Source organism: Nerophis lumbriciformis, linkage group LG17 (genome assembly GCF_033978685.3).
Source record: "Nerophis lumbriciformis linkage group LG17, RoL_Nlum_v2.1, whole genome shotgun sequence".
In the NCBI taxonomy this organism is placed as follows: Eukaryota; Metazoa; Chordata; class Actinopteri; order Syngnathiformes; family Syngnathidae; genus Nerophis; species Nerophis lumbriciformis.
In genome coordinates, this window is record NC_084564.2 from 28,600,001 (window position 1) to 28,616,714 (window position 16,714).

The following is a 16,714-nucleotide window of genomic DNA, read 5'->3' on the forward strand; positions in this document are numbered from 1 at the left end:
AACTTTCTGCTTTTTGCTCCAAAGTGTGTCCTTTCTTCTCGATCTCTAAATTGCTGTTTACTTTCTTTCGTGCAGGTTCGGTGTATCGTGACGAGTTTGACCTGGCCATCCTCAAGCTGCAGGAGGACAATCGCTTAGAAATCCTCAAGAGGAAGTGGTGGGATGGTGGAAAGTGTCCAAAGGAAGAGGACCACAGGGCCAAAGGTTCGTCTTTCAGTTCATCTTCTCGTCCCTCTCATGTCCTCGTGTTTTCTCGTCTGATTGTTGTTTTGCCTTGGTTGTCTTTCCTATCACATGTTCTGCCAATCATCGCTCAAACCCTTTTTAATTTTCCCACCTGAGCTCCCTATGCTTCATTCAACTCTCTGCCGATACGTGATACCACTTCCTACTATCATTTCAAACAGGTAAATTCCCAAGCAAAAGTTGTACCATTTTATAACTCTGGAGACAAACACCAGTTTACAAACCACAGTATAGACTAGGGTTGTACAGTATGCCGGTATTAGTATAGTACCGCGATACTAATGAATCATATTTGGTACTATACCGCCTCTGAAAAGTACCAGTCCGGTCAAAATGTAAACAAATGCCATTGTTGGATCTACACCTAACATCCACTGTAATGATACCAAGTACAGGAGCGTCTCTAGTCGATACTATTATGATTACGTCAATATTTTTTGGCATCACAACATCATCTTTTCTTTTCTTTTAAATTTATATTATTAAACTCAGGAAATATGTCCCTGGACACATGAGGACTTTGAATATGACCATTGTATGATCCTGTAACTACTTGGTATTGGACTGATACCCAAATTTGTGGTATCATCCAAAACTAATGTAAAGTATCAAACAACAGAAGAATAAGTGGTTATTACATTTTAACAGAAGTGTAGATAGAACATGTTAAAAGAGAAAGTAAGCAGATATTAACAATAAATGAACAAGTAGATTAATAATTAATTTTCTACCACTTGTCCTTAATAATGTTGACAAAATACTAAAATGGAAAATGATACAATATGTTACTGCATATGTCAGCAGCTAAATTGGGAGCCTTTGTTTGTTTACTTACTACTAAAAGACAAAGTGTCTAGTATGTTCACTATTTTATTTAAGGACAAACGTGCAATAAGAAACATATTTTTAATATACCAAAATATTTTTTGTTGAAATAAAGCCAGTAATGCAATTTATTGTGGTGCCCTTTATTTGTAAAAGTACCAAAGTATCTAAATAATTATGGTACCTGTTCCAAAATAATGGTATCGGGACAACTCTAGTATAAACCCGTTTTTATTACTTCCCCAATTTTCTAAAGTTTTGAAAAATTATTTAACGGATTGGACAAATTCATGAATAAAAGTAGAATGCTCACGGTCAACAGATACGGATACAGAGCTAACATTCCAACAACGATGTCATTTATCGAAATAACAGAGGAAATTACTATTGCCATAGATTATTAACAGTGTTGCAGTGTTCATGGTTCTGACAAAAGCATTTGACACAAATAATCACAGTATCTTAATCAACAAATGAAAACTGCATGGCATCAGAGGGTTGGTCTTGAAATGTGTAAGAAGCTACTTCACCAACAAAAAGCAATATGTGAAGCTAGGCCAGGGGTCGACAACCCAAAACGTTGAAAGAGCCGTATTGGACCAAAAATACAAAAAACGAATCTGTCTGTAGCCGCAAAAAATGAAGGCAACATATGTTGTAGGTGTCTATATTAGCTATAATAGCCTACTATCAAAATGACTATGTGTCGCAGGCTGAAGCAAATCTTCGTTGACAGAAATGTTGAAATGTAATATTTATTCTACACATTTTTACATTAGAAACCATTAGTAAATCAGAGGCTACTCAGAAGGTGAGATAACTCCTGGAAATGACTGGCTTTTAATTGCCAAAGGTATAGATGTGTGTGTCCAAGTTAAAGGAAACTGCAGGCTGTCTTCTTTTAATAGATTTATTACAATCTTTGGCAAGCTAGGTAATATTTGCTGTGGTCTGGAACAACATGGCACACAAACAACTGTCTGAAATGGAGCCAATATTACAGAGATAATGTGTCATGAGACATGCAAATATAAATTAAATACACAGAGGACATTAATAAAGGATATTAAATGCGCTCAAATATACCTACAAATGAGGCATAACAATGCAATATGTACATACAACTAACCTAAATAGCATGTTAGCATTGATTAGCTTGCAGTCATGCAGTGACCAAATATGCCTGATTAGCACTCCTACAAGTCAATAACATCAACAAAGCACACCTTTGTGCATTCATGCACAGCATAAAACGTTTGGTGAACAAAATGAGACAAAGGAGTGGAAGATTTTACATGTAAACACACTGTTTCGTCACAGTCCACACTATGGTGAGTTCGAAAACTGCCGAAATGAGTCGGACAAAACGATGTTCACCAAACAGTGTCATCAGTGAAACATACACACAAACATATTAAACAGTGATAGTTCTAACAATTGGGAACGTTTGTGTCATGTTTGTCCTCAAACAAAAAACATACTAAAACAAAAAAAATATTTTTCCACCATCTTTTTCCATTTTAAATCCTTTTTTAAAAATGCTCCAGGGAGCCACTAGGGGCGGCACTAAAGAGCCGCATGCTAGGCGAACATACATCGACAGCGCTAAATATATATTATGGTGTACCCCAGGGATCAATACTAGGACCACAATTGTTCAATCTTTATACAAACAACATTTGTAAAGTTACAAAGGACTTAGAATTAGGTTTTTTTTGCAGATGACACGACTGTCTTTTGTTCAGGAGAGAACACACAGAAGCAAATACAAATAACAGAAGAAATGGACAAATTAAAAAAATGGTTTGACAAAAGCAGACTATCCTTAAACCTGAGTAAAATTAAAATAATGTTTTTCGGTAACAAAAGAGAAAGTCAAACACAAATACATTGAAGGGGTAAAAGAAAACACATTTTTGGGTGTAATAATTCAGTTTTCAGTTCAGTTCAGTTTATGTGGAACATGCATACGATACAATGTAATGCATCACACATTTCCAGTTGTTTCATTACAGCACGTCTGAAAAGGAGTAGGAAGAATCGGAGCGTATTTAATCCTACCCCTTTTCATACCATAGCAATTGTATCCCATTTCCTTGTCCTCTGTAACAGAACAGTGAATAACTAATAAATAAATAATACATCATAGTAAGTAAACAAATATTTAATACATAAATAATCTCTATATATAAAAAAAAAGTTTCAAGATGTTCATCATAATTCTTATTCTGTGTACTTTGTGAACACTTGTAGTTTGAACAGTCTCTTAAACTGAATCATATTGCTGCTTTGTTTCATTTCTTTGCCTAATCCATTCCATCATTTAATTCCACATATGGATATGCTAAAGGTTTTAAGTGTTGTGTGATTAAATTTAACTGGAAATTTCATATAAAAAACATAAAACATAAAGTGGCAAATATTTCAATGATGGGTAAAGCAAAAAAACTGTGTAGAAATATGGGGAAACAACTACAAAAGTACACTTCATTCACTAACAATGTTACAAAAAAAGATCAGTTAGAAATATACATATTGTCGGGTATAGAGAACATTTAAACCATTTATTTATTGATTTAAAAATATTGAAATACAATGATTTGTTGCATTTGCAAACAGCTAAAAACATGCACAAAGCAAATTATAACCTGCTACCCAAAAATGTCCCGCGATAACGCGATTACTATAAGTTATTTTAATGATGATAATTATTTTTAACTTGTGACTAATGTGCATGTGTGTTGACTCTTTTTTTGACCCTTGGCCCGTTCCGTAGTTTGGGGAAATGTGTAATGGCGTCCAGTTACTGATGAGCCACAAGGTCAAAATTAGCGAGCAGAAATGCACAAAGAGAAGGGTACAATATGGAAATCTCCGGTCAAAAGCCATGTTAAATAATTCCACGGACAAGAAAATAGTATTCTATCTTCAATCGCCGTGAGACGGCATCATTGGAGCGAATGCTGCTGGTGCCTTTTCTGCTTGTGGAGAGGAGGAGCTTCACGTCTGTTTTTGGATTACAGATGAGTGCATATTGTGCATTACCGTATTTTTCGGACTATAAGTTGCAGTTTTTTTCATAGTTTGGCCGGGGATGCGACTTATACTCAGGAGCGACTTCTGTGTGAAATTATTAACACATTAGCGTAAAATATCAAATATTATTTAGCGACTAGACGTATAAGATTTCATGGGATTTAGCGATTAGGAGTGACAGATTGTTTGGTAAACGTATAGCATGTTCTATATGTTATAGTTATTTGAATGACTCTTACCATAATATGTTACGTTAACATACCAGGCACGTTCTCAGTTGGTTATTTATGCCTCATATAACGTACACTTATTCAGCCTGTTGTTCACTATTCTTTATTTATTTTAAATTGCCTTTCAAATGTCTATTCTTGGTGTTGAGTTTTATCAAATAAATGTCCCCAAAAATTGCAACTTATACTCCAGTGCGACTTATATGTTTTTCCCTTCTTTATTGTGCATTTTCGGCCGGTGCGACTTATACTCCGGAGCGACTTGTACACCGAAAAATACGGTAATAACATAAAATGTACATTGTTACTCAAACCGCTGTGATAAAATGGAATAAAATGTCATCAGTAAAAAAAGACTGTAGAGAGGAAGTCCCGAGTCACTTTTATCGGAGACTTTCGTTAAAACAGTGTTTTTCAACCTTTTCTGAGCCGAGGCACATTTTTTTCATTGGAAAAATTCTGAGGCACACCACCAGCAGAAAACATTAAAAAATGAAACCCAGCAATAACGACAATAAAGTCGTTTTCGCAATTGTTGGATATGAATTCAAACCATAACCAACCATGCATCAATATAGCTCTTGTCTCAAAGTAGGTGTACTGTCACCACTTGTCACATAACGCTGTGACTTATTTTGAGTTTTTTGCTGTTTTCCTGTGTTTAGTGTTTTAGTTCTTGTCTTACGCTCCTATTTTGTTGTTGATTGGCATTGTCATTTACGGATGTACTTTGTTGACGCCGTCTGCTCCACAGGCTGTAAGTCTTTGCTATCATCCAGCATTCTGTTTTTGTTTACTTTGCAGCCAGTTCAGTTTTGTTCTGCATAGCCTTATCTAAGCTTCAATGCCTTTTTTTTTAGCGGCACTCGCCTTTTGTTTATTTTTGGTTTAAGTATTAGACACCTTTCTACCTGCAAACCATTGTCGTCGTTCCCGCCATCTACAAAGCAATTAGCTACCTGCTGCTAGCTACTGGTATGGAAGAGTATTACACGGTTACTTTGCCGAGCTCTAGACAGCACAGACACTCAACAATGGTACATTTGCGGATTATAATTACTGGTTTGCAAAAAATATTTTTAACTCAATTAGGTGAAATTACATAATCTCCCACGGCACACCAGACAATATCTCAAGGTACACTAGTGTGCCGCGGCACAGTGGTTGAAAAACACGGCGTTAAAACATGTGAAGTCTCTTCTTATACCAATCCTATAGCAACTTCACAATAATAGCGCCACGCTTCACATCCGGTCTAACCACCGAAACAATAAAAAATGTTCTTACATTACATTCATTGACAACCTGGTCTGGTGAAGATGAGGTCCTAATATAAAAATAAAATTAAATTAAAAGATAAATAAATAAAAAAAATTCTTGAATAAAAAAGAAAGTAAAACAATATAAAAACAATTACATAAAAAATAGTAATTAATGAAAATGAGTAAAATGAACTGTTAAAGTTTACACTGCAAAAAGTCAGTGTTCAAAAACAAGAAAAAAAAATACAAAAATTAGGGGTATTTTATTTGAACTAAGCAAAATTATCTGCAAATAGAACAAGAAAATTTGGCTTGTCAAGACTTTCCAAAACAATTAAAATTAGCTAACCTCAATGAACCCAAAAATACCTTAAAATAAGTATATTCTCAGTAATAATAACTGTACTACTATATGATGTTTTATTGTTTCATTGAAAATAAAACAGCAAAGTCCATTTGGCTGTCATCTGTTTTAATATGAGACACAATTGTGTCAAAGTCATGATTTTTTTTTTCATGCTTGAAATAAGAAACTATTACTTTAAAAAAGTAGTTTTATACTTGTGAGTGTTGATGACACAGCTTTGAAACAGTTGATATTCTAGTTTCAAGCATGTTTTACTCAATATAGGTCAGAAAATCTCAGCAACAAGCTTTAATATCTTACTGAGATAATTTAGGACCAAAACCCTTAAAACAAGTAAAACACTCTAACATAAAATCTGCTTAGTGAGAAGAATTATCTTATCAGACAGAAAATAAGCAAATATCACCCTTATTTGAGATATTTAATCTTACCGGTATTTAGATTTCAGTTTTTGCCGTGTAGTACTATTAGTGGACCAGCAGCACACACAATCACGGACTGTATCCCTTGCAGATTGTATTGTTCTATATTGTAGGAACCAGAATATTAATAACAGAAAGAAACAACCCCTTTTGTGTGAATGAGTGTGAATGGGGGAGGGAGGTTTTTTGGGTTGGTGCACTAATTGTAAGTGTATCTTGTGTTTTTTATGTTGATTTAATTTAAAAAAATAAAAATAAAAAGTTCTTACATTACAATCATGCTTGTCCAGGCCGGTCTTTTTCAACCTTTTTTGAGCCAAGGCACATTTTTTGCGTAGAAAAAATGCGGAGGCACACCACCAGCAGAAATCATTAAAAAACAAAACTCAGTTGACAGTAAAAAGTCGTTGTCGCAATTGTTGGATATGACTTTAAAGCATAACCAAGCATGCATCACTATAGCTCTTGTCTCAAAGTAGGTGTACTGTCACCACCTGTCACATCACGCCCTGACTTATTTGGACTTTTTTGCTGTTTTCCAGTGTAGTGTTTTAGTTCTTGCCTTGCGCTCCTATTTTGGTGGTTTTTTCTCTTTTTGTGGTATTTTCCTGTAGCAGTTTCATGTCTTCCTTTGAGCGAAATTACCCGCATCTACTTTGCTTTAGCAATCAAGAATATTTCAGTTGTTTTTATCCATCTTTGTGGGGACATTGTTGATTGCAATGTTATGTTCGGATGTACATTGTGGACATCGTCTTTGCTCCACAGTAAGTCTTTGCTGTCGTCCAGCATTCTGTTTTTGTTTACTTTGTAGCCAGTTCAGGTTTAGTTTCGTTCTGCATAGCCTTCCTTAAGCTTCAATGCCTTTTCGTAGGGGCACTTACCTTTTGTTTATTTTTGGTTTAAGCATTAGACACCTTTTTACCTGCACGCTGCCTCCCGCTGTTTCCGACATCTACAAAGCAATTAGCTACCGGCTGCCACCTACTGATATGGAAGAGTATTACACCGAGCTCTAGACAGCACCGACACTCAACAACACATCATTATAATTACTGGTTTGCAAATATTTTTAACCCAAATAGGTGAAATTAGATCATCTCCCACAGCACACCAGACTGTACCTCACGACACGTGTGCCGCGGCACAGTGGTTGAAAAACACTGGTCTAGGCATAGTAATAGAAACTTGAAAATGATCGGTCTTGGTTACATGTCTGTGATTAACCATGATTAAATATTTGTATCTTTTGACAGCCATACATTCATTATAACTTTGGGGGGGGGGGGGATTAAACTTTAAAAAAAAAAAAAAAATTATGTACTTCTTGCTTATGTTCCACTCTCCCCGCAGGTCTGGGCATGGAGAACATTGGCGGCATCTTTGTGGTGCTGGTGTGCGGCCTGCTGGTGGCCATCTTTATGGCGGTGCTAGAGTTTGTGTGGATGCTGAGACACACGCCGAGAAGCGAGGTGAGAGAGGACTATTTAACATGCATCTGCTTTGTCTCCCTCTGCCCACACTGGCACCCTCACCCTGTCCGTGGGGCTGCCAGACTCCTGCCCCCTGCACACACACACACACTTACACACATGTGACATGTAGGCGTCTTCTTCCAGATGCAATCAGCACAAAAACCAAAGATTTACCCCACCGAAACGACACGTGTATTATTCTCCACTGGAGTCCTAATATATTGCATAGACTCGAGTATGTCCTACTGAATGTCGTCAAGTAAATTAATGGTGCTGGCAGCCGTAGCCTTTTTTTCCATCACCTTTTGTTCAAGCTATTATAGCTGAAGTTATTTGGTAAGAGTAAATATTTGATCATCGCTGTGATACAAAAGAATGTAGCCTCGTGTTATTGCCGCTTTGCAGCCAGCTTTGCCTTCTTCCAAACAAGCGGTTTGCTGGTTTTCTTACATTTAAAAAAATGTATGTACCTGCACTCTAGCAAAATGTGATATACAAAGTGATGCCTTTAAAATGATACTAGATTATTGTTTTGGATTTTGTTCAAATGGACCACACTGTGATTTTTAATTCAATAAACATACAGTATGTGAATGTCAACTTGAGTCCTTTTTTTTCTCAATACTATAGAGAAGTGTTTAACTTCAAGGTGTCTGTTTTTGGTTTGTATAATGTAAGCTTAATTGTGTAAATTATTTTTGCAATGTTTATGATTATTGTGGTTGTAGTTTGCAGTGGTGTAGAACTGCACTCATCATACAGACTGGTGTTTCAAATACCTTGACAAAACTAATTTTCATTGAGGCCCACATTGTAGTTATGGCTACCCTCAGAGGGCCGCTTGTAACACTGAATGTTAAATGAATATGCCTATGCATTTGATTATTATATATATTGTTTACGTACACTGTTAACACATTTGTATTTTTTAACAGTAAAAAACTAGCAACTCAATAACCAGAATTATACTGTAAAATGTGTAGTGTTTTTTTGCGAAATATTACGGTAAATGGGAAAACTTGGCATGGCGTAATGGTTAGAACGGCCGTGCCAGAAACCTGAGGGTTGCAGGTTCGCTAACCCTGCCTCTTACCATCTAAATCGCTGCTGTTGTGTCCTTGGGCAGGACACTTCACCCTTGCCCCCAGTGCCACTCACACTGGTGAATGAATGATGAATGATGGGTGGTGGTCGGAGGTGTGAATGAATGATGGCTTCTCACTTCTCTGTGAAGCGCTTTGAGTGTCTAGAAAAGCGCTATATAAATCGAATCCTTTATTATTATTATTAATTTTGTCAAAAGAGAAAATATCTTAAATGCTGTGTATTGTATTTACTCAAATTTAAATATTTTCCCCCTTTTTGTGTTATGAATCATATATACAGTACAGGTCAAAAGTTTGGACACACATTCTCATTCAATGTGTTTTCTTTATTTTCATGACTATTTACGTTGTAGATTGTCACATCAAAACTATGAATGAACACAATTGGAGTTATGTACTTAACAAAAAAAAAAGTGAAATAACTGAAAACATGCTTTATATTCTAGTTCCTTTTTAAAATAGCCACCCTTTGCCCTGATGATTTTCAAGCACACCTGTGAAGTGAAAATCCTTTCAGGTGACTACCTCTTGAAGCTCATGGAGAGAATGCCAAGAGTGTGCAAAGCAGTAATCTGAGCAAAGGGTGGCTATTTTGAAGAAACTAGAATATAAAACGTGTTTTCAGTTATTTCACCTTTTTTTGTTAAGTACATACGGTAACTCCTCATGTGTCCATTCATAGTTTTGATGTGACAATGTAAATAGTCATGAAAATAAATAAAACACATTGAATGAGAAGGTGTGTCCAAACATTTGGTCTGTACTGAATATAAATATATATAAAAAAATATATATTTTTTTTTTTTTGTTTGTTTTGTTTTGTTTTTTTAAATTATTATTATAGTTTTAATACAAAACTGTTTGATGGCACTAGATTAACTTTCCCATTTTTCATGGGAAACAATTTTAACACAAAACTTTTTTCTTTTTTTTTCCAGCACCTTTCTGTTTAAATTGTTTCCTTTATAAATCCCATATTTTAACTTTCCTCAACAATAACAACAAAAAATAGATAATAGGACTATCATTTCATTTTAAAATGCAAATGTTTGCAGGGGTGGGAAAGGTATTAGCGCGACAAATCCAGCAGAGAGCGCTGTCTCACAAGACAGTTCTTACGCCCGCCGAGACGTGCTGTTTAACTGCACGTTACAACGCAGTAATGTTCTACAATATCTAAGTATAATTGTTTTATAACGTGTAAAACTAAGTTCCAAACGTTTTTGATAACTGTGAGAAGCATGTTATTGGGTTTAGAACAGAAGTGTACAAACTTTTCACAGACTGAAAAATATATATATATATTCAACTTGTTTTTGTTACGTTACACCTGTTAACTCATTTATTCCACTTTTTATAATTTAAAAAAAAAAATGTTTAGGGCTGTCAAAGTTATCTCGTTAACGCATACGATTAACCACATAAAAATATGTCAATCATGTATGTACGCAGATCAGTCAGTGATCAGGTCAATGCATATAGTGCAAGCGAGACTTGCTGCGGGGACTTAAGATAATAGTGTTTTGAGCAAATTAATCATGTAAGTTCGAGTAAAACTGACAATGAAATTGTATTTGTGTCCAGATATATTTTCCACACTATGTAAGTGTGATTTTGAAAAAAACAAAAAACCTAATTGTTCAACAGCACTATTTTTTAGTACTTCAACTTACAAGCTTAATTGGTTCTGTGACTGAGCTCCTGACTTAAAACACAGCACAGTTTCAACATGTAACATGCCTTTTAAAAAGAAAAATTACTTTTAAAAAGTAAATGTTGTACAGAAAAAATACAATTGAGATTTATGAAGTTATGTAATAATAATTCGCAGCATTTACACTGGAGAGTGGAATTCAATGGTATCTCCTTCCAGCTGCTTCTCCGTCAAAAAAACATCAGCAGCTTTTACATATTTTCATGGATAAATGTCCGCCGTTTAGATATAATTTTAACATTCTTGGTCGGCGTAATACTCAATCTGCTTCAGCATGGTGCAAACTAGCAGCGATACACTGGAATTCCTTGACGCGCTCGGCCATTTTTTTGATGATTCGTTTCTTTAAGTCAGTGAATATCAATTCCCGTGGTTGGAAAACAAAGTTATGTTGACCTCTATAGTTTTAAGCTAGTGCTCACGAGTAAGATCGGCTGTTTTAGTAAAATCTTACAGGTTTTATTGTGTATTTATTTGCTACGCCAACTAACGGCGGGGATTCTTTTTGTAACTCAAATGTTTGCTTGCAACTTAAGTGAATTAATTAACTCATATTATGTTCTACATATGGAGAAAGCAAACCACCAAGTTTAATTGAATAGTGGTATTTCAATTTGAGCACATAAATAGATAAGGCCCATTAGTTTGATATTCGCAAGTGGATTGGATCACTTCTCGTAGGAAAGAGGCCCTAATTGGGACTTTGGAATGCAAAAGTAATAGCCCTATCCTTGAGAAAAGACTACCTGTCCAGCTCAACGCCAACATTTGAGTTATGACTTAAAGCAGTTGTTTTCCAGACACTTACCCACGAACATCTCCTTTTATGGTCAGGATGTACTCTCCTGACTTAGCACACACCCACCGAGACAGGAAGGAGGAATATAAAAACAGCTGGTTTAGCTTCTCCAAGTTAGGAGTCCTTTTTTTTTTTTAACTAGGCACCTCTGGGTAATGCAGACCTTTTTAATGACGCTCGCTTGTAATAAAGTTGATTAACTTTTACCTCAAAACACACTTAAGTCAAGGTGGCTACTATTTGGCTTCTCCAGATAGAAGTCCTTATTTTTTTGGACCTGGCCTCCTCCGGGTACTGCAGACCTGTTTAATGACACTCGCTTGTAATAAAGCAATTTTTGGTTCAGTAAAGCGTCTCTGACGTCTCTTTTGATCCAGCCGCACTGCCGTGTCGTCCTTCTGTCCGGACGAAGATGACAAGACCAGAAATACACATCACAACTTAAAGCGTTTATCAAAACACACTTAAGTCGGGGCGGCCACTATTCGATGAAATGTGGTAACATATTTGAATGAAATAAACTGCTTCTTCCTACTCATTTTCAGGCAGATCTGAATTAATTTTGTCAGTATTTATGTAATTTTATTAGTTTTGTTTTTTTATACAACATTTTAGTACGTATATGGTTAATTGGCATAAAAGCTCTCTGCTCTTGTGTGTGCTTGCAGCAGTCAGCGTGCGAGGAGATGCTCCGCGAGCTCCAGGGCATTGTCCTGTGTCATGACAGCCTGCAGGTGAGACGCCGCCGGACCCCGTCCCTCCTGCGGCCACGGCCCCCGCCTCACGAGGAGGAGCGGCGGTCGCGAGCGGCGGCCGTCAGCCTGGCCAACGGCAAGCTGTGCACCGGCACCGGACTGCCCGAGCCGCTCTCCCACAGACTGGCTCACGAGGCCGCCCTGGTGGCCAGAGGCTGCAGTCACATCCGCATTTGCCCCGAGTGCCGACGCTTCCAGGGACTCCGGATGCGTCCCGGCGGGGCCCTGCCGTCCCCGACGCCCAGCGAAGAGAGCATAGAGTGGGACAAGGCGACAAATAGCAGCGGACCCGAATGACATTTACTTTGCTGACATGTCCTGCTTTTTTGCTTTTTTTGGGGGGAGTGAGACCAAACTTCTGGACAAAAATACTGACTGGTCTTTTTTTGGGAATCTCCTGGGGCGTATTTTTCCCCTTGCTCGTAGGAAAAAGTGATGAGTGTGTCTCATCTCATGCTGGCCCTCAGCACTCTTTCAAACAGGACACACTGAGGACAAACAACCCCGGGGCCATTTGTACTATGCAGTCATTTATCATCGTGCGGTTTCTTTAGTTTAAATTATTCCTGTTCTCTGTTGGATTATCGGAGCTGAGTATTGTTGTTATATTGTTCTTGAGGAAAAAATTACATTAAAAAAATACTTTTTTTAATCTGACACTTGTATGTTGCTTCTGAAAACAACAAACAAGATAACCCCCCACTGGGCCCCATGTACAGTACATCCAGAAAATATTCACAGTGCTTCACTTTTTTCCCCACAATGTTACACTCAAAATGGTTAATAATGTCTTCTTATTCATATACTTTTAAAATGTTCTTGCAATCAGATAATATTTTCGGTATTTTAGTTGGGATTTGTACCTAACTAGAAATTTGATGGTATATTATATGGAATTTTTACAATTCCATCTAATATACCATTTAATTTTTGTATATACAGGTAAAAGCCAGTAAATTTGAATATTTTGAAAAACTTGATTTATTTCAGTAATTGCATTCAAAAGGTGTAACTTGTACATTATATTTATTCATTGCACACAGACTGATGCATTCAAATGTTTATTTCATTTAATTTTGATGATTTGAAGTGGCAACAAATGAAAATCCAAAATTCCGTGTGTCACAAAATTAGAATATTACTTAAGGCTAATACAAAAAAGGGATTTTTAGAAATGTTGGCCAACTGAAAAGTATGAAAATGAAAAATATGAGCATGTACAATACTCAATACTTGGTTGGAGCTCCTTTTGCCTCAATTACTGCGTTAATGCGGCGTGGCATGGAGTCGATGAGTTTCTGGCACTGCTCAGGTGTTATGAGAGCCCAGGTTGCTCTGATAGTGGCCTTCAACTCTTCTGCGTTTTTGGGTCTGGCATTCTGCATCTTCCTTTTCACAACACCCCACAGATTTTCTATGGGGCTAAGGTCAGGGGAGTTGGCGGGCCAATTTAGAACAGAAATACCATGGTCCGTAAACCAGGCACGGGTAGATTTTGCGCTGTGTGCAGGCGCCAAGTCCTGTTGGAACTTGAAATCTCCATCTCCATAGAGCAGGTCAGCAGCAGGAAGCATGAAGTGCTCTAAAACTTGCTGGTAGACGGCTGCGTTGACCCTGGATCTCAGGAAACAGAGTGGACCGACACCAGCAGATGACATGGCACCCCAAACCATCACTGATGGTGGAAACTTTACACTAGACTTCAGGCAACGTGGATCCTGTGCCTCTCCTGTCTTCCTCCAGACTCTGGGACCTCAATTTCCAAAGGAAATGCAAAATTTGCATGGTTGGGCGAATGGCGGGCGGATGCGGTTCTGATCAAATGTTAGATCGGGTGGATTGCGGATGGTTGACGACTTTCTGATGCGGTTGCGGATGAAATAATTGCCTATCCGCGCATCTCTAATGTATATATATATACATACATGTATGTATGTATATATGTATGTATGTATGTATGTATGTATGTATGTGCATTTATATACATACATGTTTGTATGTATGTATATACATACATACATATGTATATATACACACATGTATGTATGTATGTTTGTATGTATATACATACATAGATGCCCGAACCACCTAATCTGGCTCCTCTCGATGTGGAGGAGCAGCGGCTTTACTTCGAGCTCCCCCCGGATGGCAGCGCTTCTCACCCTATCTCTAAGGGAGAGCCCCGCCACCCGGCGGAGGAAACTCATTTCGGCCGCTTGTACCCGTGATCTTGTCCTTTTGGTCATAACCCAAAGCTCATGATCATAGGTGAGGATGGGAACGTAGATCGACCGGTAAATTGAGAGCTTTGCCTTCCGGCTCAGCTCCTTCTTCACCACAACGGATCGATACAGCGTCCGCATTACTGAAGACGCCTCACCGATCCGCCTGTCGATCTCACGATCCACTCTTCCCTCACTCGTGAACAAGACTCCGAGGTACTTGAACTCCTCCACTTGGGGCAAGTTCTCCTCCCCAACCCGGAGATAGCACTCCACCCTTTTCCGGGCGAGAACCATGGACTCGGACTTGGAGGTGCTGATTCTCTTCCCAGTCGCTTCACTCTCAGCTGCGAACCGATCCAGTGAGAGCTGAAGATCCTGGCCAGATGAAGCCATCAGGACCACATCATCTGCAAAAAGCAGAGACCTAATCCTGCAGCCACCAAACCGGATCCCCTCAACGCCTTGACTACGCCTAGAAATTCTGCCCATGAAAGTTATGAACAGAATCGGTGACAAAAGGCAGCCTTGGCGGAGTCTAACCCTCACTGGAAACGTGTCCGACTTACTGCCGGCAATGCGGACCAAGCTCTGACACTGATCATACAGGGAGCGGACCGCCACAATCAGACAGTCCGAAACCCCATACTCTCTGAGCACTCCCCATAGGACTTCCCGAGGGACACGGTCGAATGCCTTCTCCAAGTCCACAAAGCACACTGGTTGGGCAAACTCCCATGCACCCTCAAGGACCCTGCAGAGAGTATAGAACTGGTCCACAGTTCCACGACCAGGACGAAAACCACACTGTTCCTCCTGAATAGAGGTTCGACCTGAATACCGGGAAGGCTGAGGAGTGTGATCCCACGATAGTTGGAACACACCCTCCGGTTCCCCTTTTTAAAGAGAGGAACCACCACCCAGGTCTGCCAATCCAGAGGTACCGCCCCCCGATGTCTTCCCATTCTTGCTTGATGTACAGCTTAATACAGATTATAATACTGTAATATATCATTATCATTATTAGTGCATCTCCTGTATTTAAAAAGTAGTTTCTAATTTATTTGGGGGTCTTTGAACGCACCACAGTTATGTGCAATGAACTGCAATTGTGAAACTTGCACATAACTTTCTTTTATGCTGCCACGGATATATTTATGTGTACCTTTCTTCTATCACTTTATTCTTTAATGCTTAAATGTGAGCTTTAATTGAATTTGATTCAAACAAACCTATTATTGAATTTCCATGGCTTTATCAATTTGATATTAACATTCAAGGCGTCATTTTTATCATTAAAATAGCAGAGCATCCCCTACCTCCAGAGGTGGACAGTTGCTGGGTTGATTCTGTTCCTTTGTTTCCTGACCCGTTTAGGTCCTCCTAGATGGTAAGGTAACCAAACAAAGTTGAAATATTCCAGAATAACTTGAGGCCAACAAGCCTGTATTTAAATATGAATAAAACAACAAAGAAAAACATTGTATCAGCGGTTGTGGTCTTTGAAATGTCAAGGCAGTTTAGATAGAATGTGATCGGTTGCGCAACGCCCGAGGACTTCCTTCACGTCACGTCGGCCCGAGACGCTTTGACATTTTCACGTTTTCAAATTTGCAAAACTTAGAATACGTTAATGTAACATCTCTGGCACTTTGTCATAAAGATGACATCATCACATTCTTCTTGCTTTCAGTATAAACCCCATTCATTGCCACCTTCAATGTTCTTGTTCTTGTTTTTCAGGGTTCTTGACAGTGCCTGGTGTAATAAACCCAATTGTTTCCGTTTTTACCATTAACCACTTTACAGATCATAGTATGAATATGTAAATGATATATTATAATTTGTCCTTAAATTTATTTTATTCAGGCAATTCAAATTTCCCACTAATAACACATTTAACAAGACCACATTGAACACACCATAATAACATAACTGACCTTTGGCAGATACTCATAATTATTAATGCTCATTATTCAGTTTACTCAATCATTAATATTTATGAATAATAATGTTTAATAATTACTAAGTAATTAATAAATACTGAGTAGAACTTGAATGTGTCATAATAAAATGAATTGCAGCCTCTAATGGGCATACTGGAGAACTGTTCTGTGATTGAAAACATGTACGTACCTTTTTATGTATTACAAACTGCAGTATTACTGTAAGAAGCACATTCTGACCAGATAATGACCTTGTCCGCATGACTCGCTGTGAAAGTATCTCTTCTCCCTTCTCGTTGCTCGACTTCT

At 38.0% G+C, this 16,714-nt stretch overlaps 1 protein-coding gene across 5 annotated transcripts in view; it reads left to right on the plus strand.

Annotated features, from left to right (window-relative positions):
- Nucleotides 1-12,894, plus strand: part of grik4 (glutamate receptor, ionotropic, kainate 4) — a 1,016,493-nt gene extending 1,003,599 nt beyond the window's left edge. For all 5 annotated transcript variants that reach the window (XM_061973003.2, XM_061973004.2, XM_061973005.1 and 2 more), the window contains 3 exons: nt 76-204; nt 7,742-7,860; nt 12,151-12,894. In XM_061973003.2, the coding sequence (XP_061828987.1) occupies nt 76-204; nt 7,742-7,860; nt 12,151-12,534 (632 nt within the window). In that variant the 3' untranslated portion in view covers nt 12,535-12,894. The remainder of the gene's footprint in view (nt 1-75; nt 205-7,741; nt 7,861-12,150) is intronic.
- Nucleotides 12,895-16,714: the final 3,820 nt, after the last annotated feature.